Source organism: Stenella coeruleoalba (genome assembly GCF_951394435.1).
Source record: "Stenella coeruleoalba genome assembly, chromosome: 10".
In the NCBI taxonomy this organism is placed as follows: Eukaryota; Metazoa; Chordata; class Mammalia; order Artiodactyla; family Delphinidae; genus Stenella; species Stenella coeruleoalba.
In genome coordinates, this window is record NC_137156.1 from 67139333 (window position 1) to 67162420 (window position 23088).

The 23088-nt window shown below is 59.6% G+C and overlaps 1 protein-coding gene across 1 annotated transcript; it reads left to right on the top strand.

The window, feature by feature from the left end:
* Nucleotides 1–116: 116 nt before the first annotated feature.
* On the top strand, nucleotides 117–21312 carry GNAI2 (G protein subunit alpha i2). The gene is made up of 9 exons (XM_079932809.1): nucleotides 117–500; nucleotides 14595–14637; nucleotides 15299–15440; nucleotides 15613–15773; nucleotides 17487–17615; nucleotides 18027–18156; nucleotides 18241–18394; nucleotides 18766–18980; nucleotides 19669–21312. Exons 1-8 carry the CDS (start codon nucleotides 383–385, stop codon nucleotides 18954–18956), a joined length of 1068 nt encoding a protein of 355 aa, XP_079788935.1. The 5' UTR covers nucleotides 117–382; the 3' UTR covers nucleotides 18957–18980; nucleotides 19669–21312.
* Nucleotides 21313–23088: the final 1776 nt, after the last annotated feature.

The window sequence follows — 23088 nt, forward strand, 5'->3', positions numbered from 1 at the left end:
TACAGCCCGCCCTGCGCTCAATCCTTCTGGGCTAGGCTCTACCCCTACCGCTATCCCTTGGCGTGGCTCCGCCTCCAGCCCGAGCCGAGCTTGGGCCGCACCTAACTTCGCCTTCGCCAATCACCGGCCCCGAATCTCATATGGCCCCACCTCCGGCCCCGCCCCGTCCCAGACCCGGGCCTGACTCGCTCCGGCCCCACCCCCTGCCCGCCCTGCGGTCCGTGCGCGGCGGCCTGGAAGGCACCGCCCGCAGACGCTCGGAACTGCCGACCTGGGAGCTACTCGTAGAGGGCCGGCGGCGGGAGCAGAGTGGGTCGGGCGGGGCCGAGCTGGGCCGGGGCCGTGTGAGGGCCGGGCAGCGGCCGGGCCGGCGGACGGCGGGATGGGCTGCACCGTGAGCGCCGAGGACAAGGCGGCGGCCGAGCGCTCCAAGATGATCGACAAGAACCTGCGGGAAGACGGAGAGAAGGCGGCGCGGGAGGTGAAGTTGCTGCTGTTGGGTGAGGCAGCACCCTGCGCTGGGACCCCCGATTCCCCGCCCAAATCCCCGACTTTGACCTGAGGACTAGGGCTTCGAACTCTTAGACTCGGCCTGGACCCCCCACACCTGGACTTGAACCCCCCAAACCCGCCTGGCAAGGACATACAAATAATGGATCAAAACTCTGGGTTGGCCTAGACCTCTGATCCATAGCCCAGACTCTCAGATCACATCCTCAACTCATTCCAGACCCCAAACCCCCAAATCCAGCCACCAGTGCCCCAACACCCGCTGCCCAGAACTCTGCTTCACCATCCACCCTTGCTGACCAACCTCGCAGATCCTCAGAGCCCCTGCCTGTCCTTTCATACTTCCCTAGACTTTACCCAACCCCCCAGAATCCCACTCGGCCCCCACCTTCAGGCACCACCTGTTCCCTCACCTGCTCCCCCTATTCCTATTGGGCATGAGTATCTCCAGGGCCCCTCCCAGGCCCCCAGTCACTCCCTCCTTCTCCCTCTGTGCCCCATCCCTACTCTGGACCCAATATTCTCCACCTGTGCACCTTGACCCCAAGGGACCTCTCAAGTGGGATGACTGCTTATGAGCTCTCTCTCCAGCCAGAACCCCCAAACCTTTAGAGACCCCTGCTCCCTGCATCTGGCCCACCAGCTCCCTCTCTGCACACATCTCTCCTCAAACCCTCTGCTCCCCTGCTCTTAAGTCCTTTCCCACACTCTGGCCTTCTCCAGGTTCCCCCAACCCTCCTACACCAGGTGGGCCGGGCTGAGTGGACTGGCCCCAGACCTCTAAGGGGCTGGACTGAGGCTCCACTGGTCATGTTGGGGGAGGGGACCTGGCCTCAAGCTTCCCAGGGAGTTCTGCTGGGTATCTGTTTCCCAGTTTCTAAACCCTGTCTGGGCCAGTGAGGGGGGCATCTGGGAGTAGGAGGGAGTGTGGAGTTTGGGTTGCGTCGCCTCCAAGGCCAGGGAAGATGGTGGCTGCTTGAGGGGTGGGGGGAAGTGGAAGTGGTGAGACAGCCGACATATTGCTGCCCCCGGCGGGCGGGCCAAGGAGATATGCTGATGGGTGCTAGTCTTCCCGCACCCTTTCTGGGCCCAAAGGCCTGGGAAGTGGCCTCCGGGGGTGGGTGGGCCTGTCGGATCTTGAGGCCCTGTGAGTGGTGGACCAGCTGGTTGAGTAGTTGGGGGCCTGCTGGGGGTGGGCATCTGAAGTGGATTTGTGCAGAGGCTGCGGGCCTGGTAGTTGTCCCAGTCCAGCCTCCCCCTGGGAACAGGTGTGGTGCCCAGTGGTGGCCTGATTTGGGGGGGGTTCAGGCATGGGGCTGCGGGAGGCCCTCGCGGCAGCATTGGAGGCTGGACCTGTATGTGGGGGGGGTGTGGCCCCTCAGCCCCAGAGCTGCGTGGGGTCCCCAGGCTGTGAAAAGCGGGGCTTTTCATGCTGAGCGTATGGCCGAGGGACAGCATGTCTTCCATCCTGGGCCCATCTGTTGACTGTCCCTGGGGGCCTGGCCTCAGGGGCACAGCCCTGGAGGTTTCAAAATGGCATCCGCTCCTCTGCCACTGCGGGGAGGAAGAGAAGGGGCGGGAAGGGGCGGCGGCCCAGCCTCCTGGGCTGTTTTGCGTTGGGCGCTTGCCTCTTCCTGTCTCTGCTGCGAGTGCGGCAGCGGCAGCAGCGAGTGGGTGGCGACGCGGCGGAATGCCCATCGCTACTGCCCGCTGGGCCTGGGGAGGGTACTGCTTCCGGTACTGCTGCCTCCCGGTGCCCGGCCAGGGGGTCTCTAGCCAGCCCCTTCCCAGGCCGATTGCAGTTATGGCAGTGCCCGAGAAGATGTGGGACTGGGCCATGGGGCTCCTGGCCTGTTCTGTGTCCTGACCCCATTCCACCAGTCTTTGCTGCTTGGAGCCCGGCTCAGGTTTTAGGACTGGCCACCCCTCCCATGCTGGGCCGGCAGCAACCAGGGGTGCAGGGTTCCCTAGAAATGCTCAGCATGTTCTAGACTGGGGAGTCCATCTCAGCATTCTGCCCTTCTGGCCTTTGCTTTCTCTGTGAAATGGGCTTCCTGGGTTTGGGCCAGAGGAGTGCTGTGCCCAGGATGGGGGGAACAGGGACCTCGTGGAGGTTCCTGTTGGGAGTGGGGAGTGGGGGCTAAGACCCTGCAGAGGATGCACTGTAAGGGGCTGGGAGACCAAACTTTGCCTGAAATTGAGGACTCAATCTGCCAGGACTGCCTGGAGGAGGATCCTGGCTGGCCATCCCTTTCCTGTCCAGGTACAAAGAGGTGATGGGAGCCTAGCTGAGGCAGCTTCAGAGAGCTGGGTGCCTGTCCCACGTAGCGGAAAGACCTGTCCAGGCAACGGAACTCAGGCTGGGCAATTGCCAGCCTTGCCTCCCAGCCAGAACCACGCCTGCTGCCCCACCCGCATACTGGCTCCTTCCCGTCCTGGGTTGCCCCGCCAGCAAGCGGACATAGTCACTGTCACTGTCACTGGGGCAAAGGCAGATGTGATACACACTAACTGGTGAGAGGGTTTTTTCCGGCAGCTTGGTAGGGGGAGCAGAGTTGCTGATACCAGCCCTACTTCAGCGATACCCCTGCCTCCACCCAGTTCAACTTGACTGACCAGCTGTCCCCAGGTAGAATTTGGGGCCTCAGGCTGGGCACTTAGGGGAAAGTAAACCAGAGTGTGTGTGTTTAGAGAGTGACTTTGATTTGTTTGGGCTTGTGTGGGCAGTCTACAGAGAAGGGAGAGACAGTGCCCATCGCTGGCCCCAGGAAGGCTTCAGGGTATAAATACAGCAGTTCTCTCTTGCCCCTGGGACTTTGTATCTGTTCCCTTCCCTTGATGTACTTTTCTGCCGTTTCACTCCTACTTGATCGTTCTTTAAGACTCTGCTCAGGGATCGCCTCCCAGGATCCTTCTTTGACAGACCCCCTTCTCCAAGGCTCCTCTGCCCCCCGCCCCCACACCCCCCAGCGCTACCCCCATCAGAGTGTGGTATTTGTCCAGGTCACAGCTGCCCTCCCTTGCGACAGGGGCAGGGCTGCGTCCTGTTCATTTCTGAGCCTTCTGTGCCAGCATGGAGCATGATACCTATTGGGTGCTTCTTGTCTGTTGAATGAAAGCAGTGCTACTGGTGTGAACTTGGCCTTGGGGATGGGTAGATGGAGGAGCAAGATGGCGGTCACTGAGCCATCGCCTGCCATATCATGGGCAGGTGGCAAGGGCTCAGTGTAGGGCCAATGACCAGGACTGGGGGGTTGGGAGACTGAGGGAAAAGTTCTTCAGGCTGTTTCCTCCTGGTCTCATCAGGCTATGCTGGCACCTCAGAGACAGCCCTTATCCCACTCCATGCAGATCTCTTGCTGACGAGTGTGCAGCCTGTCACAGGGCACAGCACACAGTAGGGACTCCAACTGTTCATATGGGAGACTGGCTTTACATTCTTCCTTTCAGCTCAGGCTCTTTGGGGACTGTTGCAGGCCCGCTGTCTCTACCACTCCAGTAGAGCCTGTCTAGCTTTTAGGGCTGGAGCTGCCCCATAGTCATGTGGCTCAGACCAGAGTAATGCTGCAGGAGTTCTTGGCCTGGCCAGTGCGGAGCCTGCACATACAGGGCCTCAGTTAGGTTTATCAAATGAAAAGGAAGGGAGTTTTGTGACCTTTGTCCTGTCTGTGTCTCTCACAAGGGGCGTGGCACACTGTAGGTGCCTATTCAGTGTGTATGGAAAGAGTGAAACTATTGCGAACATCCGTGAACAGGGATAAATAATTCTGGGGCTGCTGCTTGGGGCTTGGTGTAGCTGGAGTTAGTGGGAAGGGCTAGCCCAGGATCCTGGCTGGCTAGGTAATGGGTAGAGTCTAATGATGCCTATGAATGCAGGGGCGTTGCTTCCTGGAGAAGGGGTACTCTGGGTGGCCTTGAAAAATTAGCAACATTTGCCAGGGTCAGGCATTGGGGGCAGAGGGACCAACTTGGTTCCCAAGCCTTTGGGTGGGTGTTTCCTGGCCTGTGGGGAGGAGGGCTCACCCTCCTTAGACTGGCTCTTGGGGTCACACAGACCTAGGTTCAAATCCCAGCTCCACCTAGTGTACTGGCTGAGAAACCCAGTGACAGGTGAAATCCTAGTAGGTGACCGGCTCTCCATCCATAACCTGGGACGCAGTGCCTGCCTATAGCCACAGGTGTTGTGGGGACAGTACAGCAAAGTCTGGGGGTGTGAAAACAGGTGGGGGACCCTCTGCTGACTCCTGCAGAGCTGAGAGTTTGGTGGGGAGGGATCTCCCCAGCCTGGAGGCTGCCTGGCTACAGTATGGAGCCCCTGGGAACCCCCTCCCTTTCCCTTAGGCAGCTGCTCACAGCAAGTGGGAGACTGAGGCTTGCAGACATTGGGTGCCATCTGGAGTGACACACTGTCCTGGGGACCTTAGGCCCAACCTCTGGGGACTGAGCCACCTTCCTGGGGGTCTAGGGTTGGGGGTGTGTCAGGGCCCTGGGTACCGCGTGGGCTGGTACCCAGGCCAGCCTCCAGCCTCCCTATTCTCCCCATGGCCTTCACCATCCCACCATCCCGCTATCCTGCTATCCCGCCTTCAGGCTGGATTCATTAGCACTTGAATGGGGGGTGGGGCAGCTTGGGCCTCAGAGTCTCTTCTTCCCACCCCTCCCCCAGGCTAAGCCAGGCTTTGTCTTCCTGAGTCGGTAGTGCAGTGCTGGGGCTCCCAAGTGAGGGAGTGAGTAGGGGTCTAAGCCCTTTCTGACCCCCTCTGCCTAGGTCCTGCTCAGGCCCCCTGGGCTCAGCCCCTGCCCATGACTCCAATGTCGGTGCAGCCAACATGAAAAGTTGTACCTCTAGGATAGGAGTGAAACTGGGTCCTTCAAGTGATACCCCTGAGCTGGGAGACTGGGTGAATAAGGGCGGTTTTGCAAAGGAAGTGACACTGGAGCTCAGCTGAGGGTATCCCAGGAGGGTTGGGGGTTGGAGAACCGCAGACAGAGGTCAGAGCGGGTGGTAAGGACAGAGGGAATGCCTGCCACTGTGGCCAGAGGTGGAAGTCAAGCCAGTTGGGGAGTTCAGGCTTCCATGCCAGGACCTGAGGCAGCGTTAAGCCACCCACTGTGCTTGACTTGGAGCCTAGGCTGCCAGATGGGGACTGGCATGGTCAAGGACCTCTTTGGGTTGGCCCAGGGTTGGCCCTGGGCTGGCCTGAGCTGCCGGGTCACTGGGTAACATCATCGATACCCAGGCCTGCAAACGTTGCCCAGTTGCCCAGCAAGTGACAGCAGGTAGCTGGGGGTGGGGCCTGATGGGATCCCAGTGAGGTCCCTAGGCTCCAGCAGAGCAGGGGCTGGCACTTGGGACAGCTTGGGCCAGAGGCAGGCACACTAGTCCTGTACACCCTGCCCTCGATCTAAGTCCCTAGATGTGTCTCTCTCGGTCTCTGTCACTAGAAGCCACCCATTCTTTTGGCAGGAACAGGATGGAGGAAGCTTTGTCCACATAAGCCCTTAGCCTCTGAGGGACCAGGGCCTTGCCTCACCACATCCCCTGCAGAGGACGAGACAGTCCGACCCAGAGCCTAAGTGCTGTCTCCCCAGCAGGATGGGGGCAGGGTGCAGGCCAGCTTCTATCTCACCTTCCCAGGATCTCAGGGCAGGAGTCCTAACCTAAAAGTTCAGTGGGGGAAAGGAGTTAACAGGTTCTGGCCAGGCCACAGCTGATGGGCCTGCCTAAGAATGCCCTGGGGAGGGCAAGGACTAGGCCCTTTGATGGTGGCCCTACTACCTGCAGCTCTCAGGCAGCCCCTCCCTCAGCCACAGGTGCAGGGTGGGGCCCCCTCTGCCCAGCCCCACCCAGCCTCTCTAGCCTGTAGCTCTTGTTCTTACTAAACCCCAAACACTCCACCCTCACCCCGATGCTGCTTTTGGGGCTATGGTCATCTTGGTGGTTGGAGGAATAATCTCCCTGGAATAACCACACATTCCCTAAACTGGACTGGACCTTCAGTGTTGGCCTTCTGGGTACACTTCCAAGGCTTGACAGTAAATGCCAGGCCAGTTTGAACCGAAGCCTAGAGGTGGGATCATATAAGCCTTGTTGAGAAGGTGTCCTTATGGCTCGGAGCGTTCCGGGGTGCCATGGTTGCTACAGCCTCAGAATATCCAGAGGGGGTGTTGATGGCAGCACCTACTGTGCCCCGGGCAGGAGGAGGGGCAGTGAAGTCTGCATGGCAGGGCTGGGCCTCTCAGGGAAGTGGTGTCCACACCAGAGGAAAAGGAGGAAGCAGCTGGAGGAGGAGGAGCCCAAAAGGGGAAGAGGCTAGAGAGCCGCTCACACTCTGCACTGGGGTGGGGAGTGTGAGCCAGCTCAACTGGGGGATTTAGAAGGTGAGCCCCACCTGTGCAGGCTCATCTGCATATGCCTGTGGGCGACCCTACTGGTAGTCATTGGGTTGGAGTCAATCTAGACAGCTCTGTCCCTTGTCCTGTCCCAGCAACCACTGGGCCCAAGATCTCAGAGAAGGTGGCGCCTCTGAGAAGGATTCCAGGCCCCTCCTTTGACCACAGGAAGTGGTGGCTGGGAGAGGGACGCCGGCAGGGGGGCTAGCAGGAAAGCAGAGGGCTGCTTCTATGTTCCCGAGCAGCCATTGCCCTCCAAAGCCGGAAGGCCGGCTGCAGGCCCAGATGAATACCCGGAAATGGAGCAGCAGCCCCGGGATTAGCTCACTCTGGGTTTCCCCTGCCTGGGGGTAGACAGAGGGCCCTTGATCCAGCGTAAGGATTCCCCCCACCCCACTACTCACTGGGCCTGGGGGTGCCTTCACTGGGCCTCAGTTTCCCCTCTGGCGATAACAGCAGCTGCCTCTGATTGATGACTATCGTGTAGGGTTGGTCTCATCGTATTTAACCCTGCGAGGCTGGGACTGACATTACATCCATTTCACTGATGCAGAAACGGAGGGTCCGGGACATCATGTGACTTACCCAATAAGTGGAGACACCAAAATGCGACCCAGGTAGTGACCCTGAGCACCTGCCCCCAACTGTTGTCACCCCTCAGGAGCCTGTGCCCAGTTGGCAAGAACTGCTCAGTCAGGATGACAGGCAGATGCTCTGGGTGCTCATGTGTTCTGCATATGCCTGGGGGGCCTCAATTCTTTTAGGAGATTGAAAGGGGACCATCTGCCCAGGAGGATGGGACCCAAGACTCTGTGCGTGAATCTTTTTCCTGCTTAAAGCCAGAAATCTGCTGTGTGGCCATGGGGTGACCTCGTCCTAATACATCTGGCCCACGTCCCCTCACGGGAATACTTAGGTCACAGTCAGGCAGCTTAGCGCTTTGCTCTTCCCCTAACATTACGCTTGTGCTTCCCACAGCACCCAGGCTTGGACTGAGACCAGACCTGAGGAAAGCTCAGAGGCTGTCAGAGTCCAGCATGGGGGCCCCTGAACCTGAAGACTGGGAGTTGTCCAGATGAGGAGCAGGGAAGAGTGTTTCAGCAGAGGGTCCCCACTAAGAGCAAAGCCCGTGTACGGTACTGTGTGGAGACTGATATGTCTGTGGTGTGGGCTGGCTACAGCATGAGACGTGGTGAGGCCGGTCCTCATGCTACTTGGCCTCCAAAATCCAAGTTTTCTTGCCTTGCCTTCCCCCACGGAGGTTCCCAGGGTTTTGCTCTGGGTTGTCAGGCCAGGCCCTAGGGAACTGAGGAGCCTAAAAGCCTTAGGAGAGCTAGAGCAGAAGCAGCAGAAGCATCAAGGCATCGGTGGGCCATGAGGCCACACACAAAGCTGAGAACATGCATCCTCATGGCCAGTCAAGACTTCGGGGCCCAGAGCGCCCACTCCCCCGTCTTCCTCACTGTGTGACCTCAGGCTGTCCTCTCCTCTCTTTGTGCCCAGTGCTGGGACCTGTGATGTCTTGATTCTCAGCACGGTCCATGGCTTGTGAGCACATAGGCAAACTGCCCGCTTGGGCTGGACAGTTTGGGGTGGGTGTGAGGACCCAAGGGAGGCTGCTCAGGGCAGGCGTTGGGCTTGGCACACTCCCCTGAGGGGTACATTTCATAGATGGGGACACTGAGGCCCAGGCATGGGCATCTCACCCAGGGTCTACCACAGTGAATCAGGAAGAAAGGTAGGGGTTATTCAGATTCTTTGAAAACAGCAAAGCGATTTCTTAAACGAAGAAGCCTCAAGAAGAGGGGTGTGCCAATGGCCTGGCTCCTTGTATGACCTGGGCCCTGTCCAGCACCGCCTGGCTCCTGTGGAGGGTGAGACCTGTAGCCTGAGTGGCCGACAGTGCACAGGTCTCAGGGCCTCCTCTCCTCCAGGGTGGTCTTCCTTACGTGGTGCCTCAGTTTCTCTGTGTACAGTGGGCAGGGACCCACTGAGGGAGACACAGCCCTGCCCTGGAAAGCCCTCTCCATGTCTGGCAGGACCCGAGGCCTATTTCCCTTGCACAGAGAGCTCTGACTTGGCAGTAGCAGGCCAGGCCCTGGTTGTTGGTGCTTCCCTGATGGGCATCATGAAGCCGCGGAAGCCGCTGGAGGCTTCCCAAGTGGCAGAGGCTGGAGGGAGGGAGGTTCCGGGTTTGTTGGGGCACCTGGAGGAAGCCAAGGCCACGCACGTGGGTGGCGGTGTCACAGGCTCCATCCAAGACCCACTGCCCGGCCCCTCACAGTGCCAGACCCCAGCTGAGCCTCCTTGGAGGGAGTGAGGGGGCCAAAGAGCAGCACCTGGAGGAAGGAAGAGACACCAGGGGCGGGGCTTGGAGGGCCTTTGTCTGGCGGGGCCCTCTGCCCCTCCCTGCCGTCTCCATTGTTCCCAGGCGTGCCGCGTCTCTGCGGCCGAGGGCTTCCCAGGCTCGGGAGGGGGCCATGGCTGCGGCACCTCCCCCAGCTGCCCCTAGCCGCGGCTGCTTTCCAGAAACCAACGCGCCTCTGCGCCGCCCAACCCCCACCTCCTCCACCGGGTCTCTGGCTGACGGGCTCCCCCTGGTGGTGGCGGGACGGGACCCTAAGGCTGCAGGCGAGGGGCGGGAGCTATGGGGCCCCAGAACCGCAGGCTGCGCTGGAGACGTGGCACCTTCCAGGGATGACCGTGGGAGGTGGTGCCAGGGCTGTCTTCGGGGTGGGCTTCCCAGGGCTCACCCCTACCTTCCCCCAGTGCCCCCCGCCAGGGTAGGCCAGGGGAGGGGATTGGGAGGGGGGCGGTGGGGGCTAGGGGGCGGGGCCGTGCTGTGGGTTTTGAGCTGGGCTGCTGCCCGTCTACCCTGTGGTCCCAGCCACTGCCGCTTCTGAGAATCTCTGCCCTCAGGCCTGCCACGTCAGTTGGCTGCTCTCCCAAGCCCCACATGTTCCAGGGGAGCCCACCAGCACAAAAGCCTCTGCGGGGAGGCCTGTTACCCAGCCTGCCCAGCCTTCTGGGTGAGGAGAGCCAGTGAGCAGTGTCTGCCATGAGGCTGCTGGACGGGAAGGAGTACCCCGCTGTGGAGAAGTGCCAGGTTGTGAAGGGAAGTGACAACTAAGAGCAAAAAGCCAGCAAAGGAGTGAGTGGCTCTGACTCTGGTCCCAGGTTACACAAGTCCCGCCAGGGAACCACCACTGCTGAGTCAGCCTCTTAGCCACTGGGTCCTTGCCCTGTGCTGTGCTTTGTCTGAAAGCCTCAGAAACTCGCCTTCAAAATGAGATGGTCACAGCAGGCCCCTCTGCAGGCTGCGGTTGCAGTGACCTATGCAGCGTGGTCACTGTGGGTTGCAGGAAATGAGAGGTTTGGGGAAATCTGTCATCTTCCAAAGGGTAAAAGAAATAGTGATAATAACTTTGATCTGAATGCTCACCGTGTGCTGGGCACTCACCCGTCTCCTCGGACGAGATAATGGTGGTATCCTGTTTCACAGATGAGGTGTCAGAGGAAGGGCAGGATAGGACTGCAGCTCTTGGAGATCTCAGGGAGAATCGGGGTGGACACCAGGGCTCTGGCAGGTCTGGACCTCCCTCTGGGAGAGGATCTGAAAGTGAGAGATGGGCCTGCTGGCCACTCGAGGCTTCACAGCTTCTGCAGAAGGGAAAGTGGGGCCAGAGAGGAAAGCGGCATGTCAGGGCCTCCCTGCAGGACAAAGCCTTGTCTGGGAGGTAGAGGGTTCAAGATAGACGACAGCAGAGACCTGATGTTGGGGCTTGGGATCAGCATCAAGCCGTTGGACCAGTGGCCCTGTCTCTGCTGCAGAGGCCCTGCTGGCCTTGTTCAGGCAGGTGGAGCCGTTGTTTCTCCCTTCCCCCATCTGTTCCCTCCTCCGTTGGGGCCCAGCGCTCCCAGAGTGGAAGCAGATGTTCTAATGCAGAGCAGCCGCTGTCACCCAGCACATCTCGGCAATTACTGCCTGCCTGCTGGGGGCCCAGCAGCTGCGCCCCAGGGCAAGGGCTGCAGAGGTTTCTTCCTTGGTGGGAAGAGGTATGGCCCAGTGGGAACACTGAGGGCACCCCAGGGATCCTCTGTGGGTCCCTCTGGTCTCAGCTGGAGAAGGAACGCCTGGTGGGCCAGCTGTGGGTAGGAGACTCCTGGTACCTTCTACTGGCTGAGTTCCCCCCACCCAGCACCTTTGCAGCAATCCGGATCCAGCTAGTGAAGCCCCCTTCTCTGAAGGGAAGGTGCAGGGCTGGGTGGGGAGAACTGGGTGCCCAGGATTAGCAAGGTACAAGCAAACTCCACTCCAGGTACCAGCCTATCTAACAGGGGAACATCATCAGGCCCCGATGGAAAAGGAGTTCCTGGGGCATCTAGCTTGTGGGCTGCCCGAGAACCAGGGTGTCCACCGGGATATCATGCTGTGGCCCCACCCACCTCTGTCCCTTGATCTGCTGTAGCTGCTCCTGGGCCATGCCTCTGATTCTGTCCTGGTGTTCTCCCCTGCTTCCTGCTTGGCTGCCAGCATCACACCCTTGTCCTGCCACTTAACTCCTTCCCTCTTGAGTCACAGCTGCTGGAAGGACAACGGGACAGCTTTGACTCCAGGGATGAGGGCTCCATGACCTTGGTTTGTCCACCTGTCAAATGGGAGTTGTTCTGAAATGACCCCTGCGGGGGGCAGAGAATGTCCTCCAAACTCTTCAAAGGGAGAGGAAGGGAGATTGAGGCTCGAAGGGGACAGGGAAGGGAACCTCAGTGTCTGCCAGGTCTGCAGCAGCTAGGAAAATCAGATGCAAAGCAAGTTTGTGCTGTCATCCCCATCTCTGGGCAGGGTCATGGAGTGGCCCACACCCTTTACCAAGAGAGTAATCAAAGGGCCAGACAAGGAGACTGGTGCCTCAGGTGGACGGTGGTCCCAAAGTCACCCTCACCTGTGGTCCCCTACGCCCTGGAGATCTACCCGCTCTGAGTCTCAGTTCGCCTGGCTGGGGACGGCATGATCGATCTGACCCATCACTTTGCATCCTTGGCCTCCACTCTTGCACTGGCTGAGATTTGTGGCTCCTGGGTCTTCCTTTGCTCCAGGATGTGCTCCCTCCCTCCTGCTCTGTGGGAGCAAGTGACTAGGTGGGAAGGACAGCCAGGCGGTCACCTGGCCCTCGTGGTTAGCCAGTCCAGTGCTGTCCTCCCTGCCCCATGGATATTCTGGGCCCTGGGGAAAGGGCCTCAGTGATCAGGCATCACCATCAGGCCTTCCCAGGCCCTCTCCCCATGTCCCCACTCTGCAGGTGGGAAGTGTTAGTTTGAGGGGTCCTAGCTGTTCCCCTGCCATGCACAGCCCAAGGGAAAGGGAGGGATGCTGCCACTGACCAGAGCCCACACCCAGGGGAATGCACTGGGACTGGGGCCTCTAGTGCCCAGGGGCCGGACCGATAGAGGGGCTCATGCCCCAGCCTGTCGAGAGCCTGCCCATTTGTGCCACCCCCAGTGCTCCCCTATCCTGGGAAGCAGGCCTGGGACAGTCAAGCCCAGTGATTCCAGGCAGCTGGTGGTGTTTGTGAGGCCTTCTCAGGGAGGCCCCTGGGTTGTGGACATGCCCAGGCTCACAGCTGTGAAGGCCGCAGCTGCACCTCAGTTTCCTCCTGGTCAATGTGGATCTGGGGTGGGAGGTAGGGGGGATGCAGGCAGGGGCCTCAGCAGGGTCTGCTGCTTCTCCGAGGGCACTGCAGAGACTCAGACCTGTGTCTGCCTGGGAAGTAAACCCAGTGGCAGGGACTGTGTGGCCCAGCCACAGTACCAGGCATGCAACACTGCAGGGTGAACCACCTGCAGAGGGGCTATAACTGTGTGACAGCAGCCTCTCTCAGTTTCCTTTTTTAAAAAAATTTTTTTAAATTAAAAAAATTTTTTTTTGGCCACGCCCTGCGGCTTGCGGGATCTTAGTTCTCCGACCGGGGATCGAACCCGTGCCCCCTGCATTGGAAGCACAGAGTCTTAACCACTGGCCTGCCAGGGAAGTCCCTCAGTTTCCTCATTTGCGAGGTGGGGGTGAGAGTAGAGCTACCCCCGGGGCTTGTTGTGAGGTTACTTAGTGGGTGTGATAGGCGTAGAATAGCATCTGACACGTAGGGGGCACTATTCACAGCTCGGCCGTGATCATCATTGCGGATGTTATTGCTGCTCGTGGTAGTTTGTGTGTTAGCCCCTTCAGCCTCTGAGGTTGTCTTAACCAACCCTGAGGGATATGGGGGCCAGAGTCCTCAAGTGTGACTTCCCCACAGACCCCACCACACACCCTGCTGAGCTGCTCAGAGGGACAGACCCGCCACAGTGATCAGGAGGCTTGGGACACACGCAGGTGGGGCATGGGGCAGGTGTGCCCAGCAAAGAGAACTGCACGGGCAAAGGCCTGGAGTTGGCAAGAGGAGATGCCTGGCGGTGACGGGGCAGAGCAAACAGTCTGGGCAAAGGCTGGGAGGGAAAGCCAGGCCAAGCTGAGGTGCGCTCTACTTGGAGCTCAGGACAGAGAGCAAGCGGTAAAGGGAAGAGGTGGGACCCTGCCTCCACCCCCTCCATCCCCCAGCCAGGAGTTGAGTGGTCTCACACTTCCCTGCAGACTCCCTGAGGAATGCAGATTTCTGGCCTGCACCCCTCGAGATGTGGCTGTGTGTCTGGGATGGGGCCTGGAAATCTGCTTTTAAAAAGACAAACAAACAAAAAAAACACCCTCCCAAGGCATCGTCCTGCAGCATCTGAGCCACATTTTGAGAAGGGCTGAGCAGGCCACGCATCATCGTCGTACATGTCTCCCTGCCTTTCTGAATCCTGGCAACATGATCTTGGGCCAAGACTTTAATTTTCTGAGCCTCAGTGTCCTTGTCTGTGAAATGGGAGAAACAGTACCTATCTCTGGGGCTGCTATGACAGTCACAAGAGAGAGAGCCAGCAAATCCCTCAGCAATGGCCAAAGAGAAATACAGGATGGGGCTCTGCAGGGAAGCATCTTGAGTCAGTACAGGTAGGGGTGTGTGTGTGTGTGTGTGGGTGTGTGTGTGTGGGTGTGTGTGTGGGTGTGTGTGTGTGTGTGTCACACTGCATGTTTCCCAAGTCCTGGTCTCTATCTGCTCAGAGCAGACATGGGCCCAGTGAGCAGGGCGCTGGGCCTTGGGCCATGTCTGGGAGGCAGGGGTATGACGCCATGCCCGGATCCAGGCCCCTTGGCAGCTGCGGCTCAGAGTGGAGGGAGAGAGGGCTGCTGCCCCGCTGGAGTGAGCAGGGCTCCTCTGCTAGCTGTGCCTAGGCACCATGTTGGGGAGCACTAGCTGCAGAGTGGCAAGCCTGCATGTGTGAGGATGACAGGGTGACTCCTGAGCCTCAAGTCTCCAGCCGAAGCCCCTGAACTCAACCAGGGAACTGGGGAGCCATGGTGGGCAATGGACCTTGTGGGAAGCGAGGGCCTGGAGTGAGTCCACCATGGGATCCAGGTGGCCGAGGTTGCCTTCACCCCTGTGGCCTTGCCAGCTGCACCCCTGGTAGCTCTGCTGCCCACCAGGCCCGACTGCCTCCATCTCACTGTGCAATTGATGGGGAGGGTGAGTTCTGCCTCTAGGCCACGTGGCTGGCTTACCTCTGTAACCCCACTGGGCCTGCTCCCTGACCAACTGTACCCTTTGTTCCAGGTGCTGGGGAGTCAGGGAAGAGCACCATTGTCAAGCAGATGAAGTAAGTGCTGTGTGCGGGAGGCAGCCTCCAAACCTTGATTTCCCCTCTTCTTCCTCTGGGCCTGTACTGGGTCCAGTATACCCAGCCCAAGTATAGGCCCAGCCGTGTTAGCCAGGTCCAGGACCTTCCCAGAGGCAGCATCCATCCTCAGGTCCGAGTGGTTTAGAGGCAGTTTCCCCCTTTCTTTTTTTTTTTAATTTATTATATTATATTTATTATATATATAAAATATTATATTTTATTTTTGGCTGCATTGGGTCTCCGTTGCTGCACACGGGCTTTCTCTAGTTGCGGCGAGTGGGGGCCACTCTTCATTGCAGCGCACGGGCTACTCATTGCGGTGGCTTCTCGTGTTGCTGAGCTCAGGCTCTAGGTGACGCAGGCTTCAGTAGTTGTGGCACACGGGCTTCAGTAGTTGTGGCACGCGGGCTCAGTAGTTGTGGCACACGGGCTTAGTTGCTCCGCAGCATGTGGGATCTTCCCAGACCAGGGCTCGAACTCGTGTCCCCTGCATTGGCAGGCAGATTCTTAACCACTGCGCCACCAGGGAAGTCCAGTTTCCTCCTTTCTGAAGTAGGTCTCTCCAGGCCCCAGCAGCCCCAGGCAACCATGTGAGGTCCCTGTGCCCTGTACTCTCTAACCCCTGACTCCTGGCTGCCAGGATCATCCACGAGGATGGCTACTCAGAGGAGGAATGCCGGCAGTACCGGGCAGTCGTCTATAGCAACACCATCCAGTCCATCATGGCCATTGTTAAAGCCATGGGCAATCTGCAGATTGACTTTGCTGACCCCTCCCGCGCGGTACGTGGACTCCCCAACCCTGCCTCCCTCCCATAAGGCTTCAGGGCAAGTCTTGTCCTGGGGAAGCTGAGAACACCCCAATCTGGGCCTCATTCCGGAGGCCTCCCTGCCTCTGACAGGTGGGGTGGGGGTGTGCTCCTGCAACTAGCTGACCACTCACTGCTGTGCCCAGGACGACGCCAGGCAGCTGTTTGCACTGTCGTGCACGGCTGAGGAACAGGGCGTGCTCCCTGAGGATCTGTCCGGTGTCATCCGGAGGCTCTGGGCTGACCACGGTGTGCAGGCCTGCTTTGGCCGCTCGCGGGAGTACCAGCTCAACGACTCTGCCGCCTAGTGAGTACTCCAAGGGGCTGGGCTGGGGGTGCAGTGTGGGGAGACCTGGACTATAGCCTGAACCAGAGGGCCTGAGCACCCTTAAAAAGATACTGCCAGCCTCTGTTCGTGAAGCTGCTGACTGTCAGCCAAGGTCTTGGTGATCTGGGGTTTGGCCTGGTGCAGGGCTGTGGAGGGACATCCAGACAGATGGTGCCACCCAGATAGGCTGCTGGCCCCGTACTCTCATGTCTCCTCTCCTACCTCTGCTTAAGCCAGTCCCTCTGTCTGAACAGCTTTCCCAGTCCCACTGCCCATGCCATCCTGAGCCCACCCAGAGAGGGGCTGGACCTCTGTGAAGGTGGGTGGAGGCCGGTCTTGCCTGGCCATGGCACCTGAACCCTGCCCCAGTCACAGGGACAGCCGCCCCACTCTCCCCGCCGGGCCTGAATGCACTTGTGAGTGCACGCCCCTCACAGGAGCTGCAGAGTCACAGCCAAACACTGCGGGGGCGGGGGTGCTCCCCAGAGGTCACAGGCTCAGCGCCAGCAGAGCTTTTGGGTCCTGGAGGCAAGGAGGGGTGGGTCCTATCAACCACTGCCATCTCAGTGCCCAGGATACTCAAGGAGGGCAGCGTAGGGCCACCTTCCAGCTACTTCCCACTCCTCCATCATCCTCATCCCCGTTCTTCATTCCCCAGACATTAAGTTCCCACCTTGTGCCCAGCACTGTTCTGGGTGTGGGAATTCAGCAGTGAACATGGGCCCTGCCCTCCCAGGCAGGTTTATGCCATGACAAGGTCACCCAGAGGTGGGGAGCAGATTGGAAAACTCCAGGGACCAGGCATACTGCAGCCCCTCCTCACAGCAATCCTCCAAGACTGCTGTGGGGCAGTGGGTCCCTGGGGTGAGCCCACCTGTTGGGGACAAGGGAAAAACTAGTGGGGAACCCACCATGAGGCCTCTGGGCTGGAGGCTCTCAGTAGGGGGCAGGGTACAGTTTGCAGGTCACAGCACATGCGTCATGGTTCCCCATAGCCCTTCCTGTTTTTCTGTTCTGTCTCTGCGTCTCTGAGGTCATTTCCCTCTGGCCTAGCTGCTGGTGGGAGCCAAGGGCTCGCCCCAGCAGCCCTGCCCCAAGAGCAAGACACTGGTACTGGGCAGTGGCTGGGAGGCCTGGACCCAACCCATAGGACACAGCAAGGATATTGAGGCAGGCAGCAGAGCTGGTCTCAGGGCTTGGCCGGGGCAGCTTGGATACTAATTAGGAGAGCTGGTAATGAGGAGCCCCTGGGACCCCCGCCAAGCGAGTGTTCATGCCTTCCCTCTGAGGAGCCCAAATTTTACTGGGCAAAGAGCCCACTGGGCCTGGCAGGCCCCAACCTGTCCAGCCCTGCATCGAAGGACATGCCAGCCTGCTCTGTGGCGGGTGCCGTAATTACGCCGATTAGCATCCTGAATCTCTCACTGAAGGACTAATTTGCCCCCTCCCACTGCCCTCACCTGTAGTTCCAGCACCCTGGATCTTGTCTGACGCAGGCCTGCCTCAGAACTGCCCCTCCTCCCAGGCCCATTCCACAGGCAGGAGGCAGGGGTGCTAGTGCAGGTTTCCTCATCTGAGCAGTGAATGCAGTACAGGCAAGGGTTAAAGCGGCAAGGGCTATGCCTGGGAAATGAGGGGATGGGAGGGAACGGGGCCCGGTGGCCCCCACTGATGCCCCACTCCCCATCCCAGCTACCTGAATGACCTGGAGCGCATTGCACAGAGTGACTACATCCCCACGCAGCAGGACGTGCTGCGGACTCGCGTGAAGACCACGGGCATCGTGGAGACGCACTTCACCTTCAAAGACCTACACTTCAAGTGAGCGAGCGTGTGGGCAGGGTAATGGGGCAGGAGCTGCCAGCCTTGCGGGTGACAGGGAAGAGATCCTCACTCCAGGGCCTGCCGATGGCTGTTGGGAACGAGGGCTGGTCCAGGATCCGCAGCCCCACTCTGAAGTTTCTTAAGGCTTTGTGGTTGCCAGCAGCTCACAGCCTCTGCTGACCCTGCCCCATGTGGAGGCAGCCTACCCTGCTGACCAGCCTGACCCTGCTGGGCCAGACGTGTCCTGGCTTAGAACCCCAGGGGTAAGGTGGGCCAGCGTGGATGATTCCATGGAGGCAGCCGCCATACTCTGAGCAGGCCTCTGTCCTCAGTCGGTCAGCCTGTGAAATGGGGCAGGGACCTTCTCGCAGAACTCCCTTCTCTGGAGCTAAGGTGCTGTGTTTGCAGGATGTTTGATGTGGGTGGTCAGCGGTCTGAACGGAAGAAGTGGATCCACTGCTTTGAGGGCGTCACAGCCATCATCTTCTGCGTAGCTTTAAGCGCCTATGACCTGGTGCTAGCCGAGGACGAGGAGATGGTGAGAGGCCCGGAGGCCACTGGGGGAGGGTGGGGGCAGTGGTAGGGGCGGGGGCTGGTGCTGAAGGCGCTGTCCTGCCCCCAGAACCGCATGCATGAGAGCATGAAGCTGTTTGACAGTATCTGCAACAACAAGTGGTTCACGGACACATCCATCATCCTCTTCCTCAACAAGAAGGACCTGTTCGAGGAGAAGATCACACACAGCCCCCTGACCATCTGCTTCCCTGAGTATACAGGTGTGGGGTCTGGGCCTCTGGGGAGGAGCTGGTGGTGACCAGGTGGCCCACGGGCGCCCCCCGCTGGACAGAAGGGTAACTGTGGGACACACGCAAGGGCTGGTGCCTCACAGGCTTATATATCGATACTTGTGTCTGTACACCCCAAGGCCCTTCTTAACACACTCAGGCATGTACTCTGTACGTCACTGAGCATCCTCCTTCACACAGTCAGGTGCCCCTCTTTGCACACTCAGACGTGCCTGTGCCCTCTCACAAGTGTCACACGTTATATGCTTGTCAGTTCACACGCATAGAACCTCGCTGTACCTATGGGACAGGCCTGCCTGCCGCACATGCAGCACGAGTCCTCACCATTTTGTCTCCCACAGGGGCCAACAAGTACGATGAGGCAGCCAGCTACATCCAGAGCAAGTTCGAGGACCTGAACAAGCGCAAGGACACCAAGGAGATATACACGCACTTCACGTGCGCCACTGACACCAAGAACGTGCAGTTTGTGTTCGATGCTGTCACCGATGTCATCATCAAGAACAACCTGAAGGACTGCGGCCTCTTCTGAGGGGCAGCGGGGCCTGGCAGGATGGTGAGCCAGAGGGGGCCGGGCAGGGAGGAACAAAGTGGGGCCACTGAGCCCAGAGAAGGGACACGGTTGGGGCTGGGGAAAGTCCAGGTGGGGGTGGTGAACTTGGAAACCCGCTAGGAGACCAGAGGGCAAGGGGAGGGAGGCACAAGGTGCTGAATCAGGAGGGCGATGGAATGCAGGGCACTGACGAGGTGGCACAGGTAAGCCTGGGCTCCGTTCTGCCCATTGGTCCAGACAGCAGAAATGCCTGGTTGTGTCCTGGGACAGAACTAGAGGGCTGTCCCGATTTTCCTTGGAGAAAACTCACTTTCTCACCCACCAGGCCATTGGCCTAGCCTGAAGGATCTAGATGACAGAGGGGGCCCAGCTGCCTCAGCTGCCCACCACTCAGTATGACCAGCTCTGCACTCATCCCTGCTGTCTTCCCCTCTGACCTATCTGAGGGCCCTGGTCTGAGGCTGGCCCCACCAGCCCTGGGAGAGGTGGGGAGGATTCTGCCAGTGCTACAGACTCCCCTCCCCCACGTAACCCAGCAACACACACTGGCTTCTGGGCGGGCACTGTGTCCCTGGTAACGAGTGGGTGGGGAAAAAGGAGAAGGGTCATTGTCTAGGGAGGCGGGAGGAGAGACACACACTGGCTACCTCCCTCCCTCCCGACCCATGCCCTGACTGTCCCCCACCTCCAGGGCCACCGCCGACTCTGCTCCCCCCAGCCCCTGAGGAAGATGGGGGCAAGAGGACCACGCTCCCCGCCTGTCCCCCTGGCCGCTTTTCCCCTTCTCTCCTCTCTCTGTTCTTGGCTCCCCCTCTCCCCTCCCTCAGCTCCAGAGACTTGGGGGAAGGGTTGCCACAGGCCTCCCTGTTTGAAGCCTGCCCGTATCCCAGGTGCAGGGAACGGCCACCGTACCCCCTCCTGGCATCTGTTCTGGTTTTAACTGTTGTCTTGTTCTGTGATGGGGGAGGGGAGCACATGCTGAGTCTCCCAAGGCCTGTGTTTGGAGGGGCACCCACTTCTCCAGCCTGGGACCCCTGGCTTCGCCCAGCATCAGCCCCTGACCCAACCCAAGTCCAAATGTTTACAGGGAGCCTCCTGCCCCCACCAACCCCTTCCCCCTAAGCCACTCGGAGGCCCCAAAGGAAAAAGCACAAGAAGCGTGAGACGCCACCATTCCTGGAGACCACAGTCCACTGGCTCATTCTCGTAGCTTTTTTTTTAAAAAAAAAAAAGAAAGGCAAAGGGAAAAAAAAAGAGAGAGAAAACTGCAAACCTAGAAAACTTTTTAGAAGAAAAACTATTTAAAACTGTCAGGTCCTGACCAGCACCCACCCAACCCCCTTCCCATGATTCCGTGCCTTGAGTGTGTCTGCGTGTTTACACCCATCCCTCTGCTGGTTGCCCCCTGTGCGGGCGGCGCCCCTGCCCTGCCCTCTACAGAACTGGGTTTCAAGGGCTGTTCCAGACAACTGCCAACGTCACTGAGGGCCCCGCCCCAGCGGCCCTGGGCCCTGGCTCCATTAACCTAAATGTAGCTCCTTAGCGCTAACCTAGGAACCGCCGCTGCCTGCTGAGGGGCCACGCCCCTCATGCCCTCACCCCAGGCCCGGGTCCTTCAGTGTTGAACACTTCCTTGCTTTTTTCACATGTTTTATGGAATTGTTCACCTGGTTTGAAATAATAAAATGTAGAAAGAAAAAATACCAAGAACTGCTCGACATTCTTCTCTCCAGGGGGCAGAGACCCAGGCTAAGATGTGCCAAGGTGATGGTAGTCTGGACCTGGATCCTCACTTGTGGCAGGGCCCTGGGCACTCAGCTCGCAGGTCATACTCAGGCCCAGTACTTACCACTTTAGTTTTCCCCCTTGGACTAGTCATCTTACATGTTGGGGCCTCCATGTCTCCCCCTCTTCCCTCAGCACCTCTGCAGTCTTGGGTCTGGGGCAGCCTTCTGGAACAGTGGGGCAGATTTCTTAAGGAGCTCTTCTCCTAAGGGATTCTTCCACATTGGGAGCAGGAGGAGTGTCCAATGAGTCTAGTGCGGAAGGAAATGTGACTTCTGACCTCCCAGGCCCAGCGCCCAGGGATAGTGTGCGTTGCTGAGGCCACACAGCCAGGTGGGCTGCAGCCCCCTGCACACCCTCCCTTCTTCCTGGGTCCTTTGCCAGGGCTCTGAGACATTGCCCAGAGCCCTGCCCAGAACTGAAGTCCCTTGGGCTTGACTAAACAGAAAGTTGAGGACAGCAGGGGCCTTGAGACATGTTCAGAAAGGTCTCTGACCAAGAGGTCCCCCTCCAAACCTGAGGAGGGTAGGGACAGGCAGGTGGCTACACTTCAGTGTGACTGTAGCCACCGGCAGGGCAGCTGGATAGCTGCAGGGCTATGGCTACGTTGGGCTCTCAGTGCAGAGCCTTCCATGAGGCTATGGGAAGTGCTCGTGCATTGCTGGAGGAGGGAGCAGCAGATGACAGGGCCGGGGTGCCTGTGGGGTGAGCCCCTAGCTCCAGGCAAGGCACCTGGACCTAGGGGTCTGCAGCCCTCTGAGCCTGTGGGAAGGGCTCGGTAAAAGGCCCGCCTCTGCTGGGCGGAGCTCCCAGGCGAGCTCTTCCGCCTTCGGCCGCCAGAGGGCGCAGCAGCCCGTGCTGGGCCCCGCCGGGCCGGTCGCGGAGGCTGACGTCATCGGGTCCTGCGGAGGCCGCCGGGCACAAAGGCAGCTTTGTAGGGCGGCGGCGGCTCCGCGCCCTCGGCGGGACAAAGCGGCCTGGGCCGGGGTCGGCGCCGCGGAGGCGGAGAGGGCGGGGCGAGTGGGAGGGTAGGGCCGGGGACCTGGGACCTCGCCTCCGCACACCTGCCAGTCTCCCCTCGGCCTCGGGGTCCCGAGTCCTGGCGAGAGATGAGAGGCTGTGTCCGCCCCCTCGGAAGGAGTTCAACGGCCCCCACCCCCCGTCCCCGCCCCAGTCCCTCGGGCCTTTCCTGCTACCCCTGCCACTGAGGGCTGAGGATCGCCGACTGACAAGGAGAACAGAATCCCACGTCCAAGCCAGGATCCCTTCCTGCCCTCAGCGGTCAGCCCTGGATCCCGCTGAACCCCAGATGTGCGGGCGGGGTGGGAGCTCCGGTGCCCTGATATCCGCCCAGCAGGAAGCGGGAGACAGAGATGATTCCTTCCTTCCGTCCTGAGGGAGAACCCTGCACAGAGGGACCATTGACGAGCTGGCATTGTCTGCCTGATGAACCCAGCGTCTCCCTCCCTGAGTGGGCCACGCAGGATTCTGGCCAGGATCCCCTTGTACCCGGCTTGGCAATGGGTCTGGGTGGGTTCCTGGCAAGCAGTACTTCCCTGGGTGCAGACAGCTAGGCCCCCACCTGCCCTTGGCCTTCCTACCCCTGCTCTGATTTTGAGAGCATAAGGCTTCATTGTCCCAGCACTGGTGGGGGCGGCCTCTCAATTCATCCTTGTCTTTCTTGGTTGGGAAATTCCCAGCCATGGGGGGCGGTAGGCAGGGGGGTGCATCCCAGGTGTCCTGCACCCCAACAGGAGGGACTCCATGAAGGTGACTCCTGGGGATCCCCCCATTGCCTAGAACTGTTCAGGGCTGTACCTCAGCCGTCCCGCATCCCTGGGTGAGGAGAGCCAGAGATTCAGTGCTCCTTGGCTGTGTGTCCCCCAGCGTTCTCCCAGCCTAAGAAGGACCATCTTCCTGACCCCACCCATGGGTAGCTGCTTCTATGAGGCTCAGGATCCTGAGGCAGGGCCAGGCAAAGGACCCAGGCTCCTGCTCCCAGACCAAGCTGTGGATCCCAGTTTGAGGTAGGCTGTCTCCAGCCAGTGGGGACCACCACAAGGCTGATCCATCTCCCAGAGGGCCCACCCCACTCCAAATAGTTGCTCAGGCTACTGATGTGGTAACAGCCTGGCTATTTTTAACCCATTTGGGAGGGTGGGGTGGGTGGGGAAACGGCTGGGAAGAGAGAAAGAGACAAGCTCTGAGAGAGAGTTCTGAAGAGGGAAGGATGTAGGGAGACCCTGTGGGGAGAAGCCAGCCCTGGTCTGTAGCCACTTTCCAGCTCCCCTGGGCCAGACCTCCCACCCCCAGCAGGTGGGTGGAG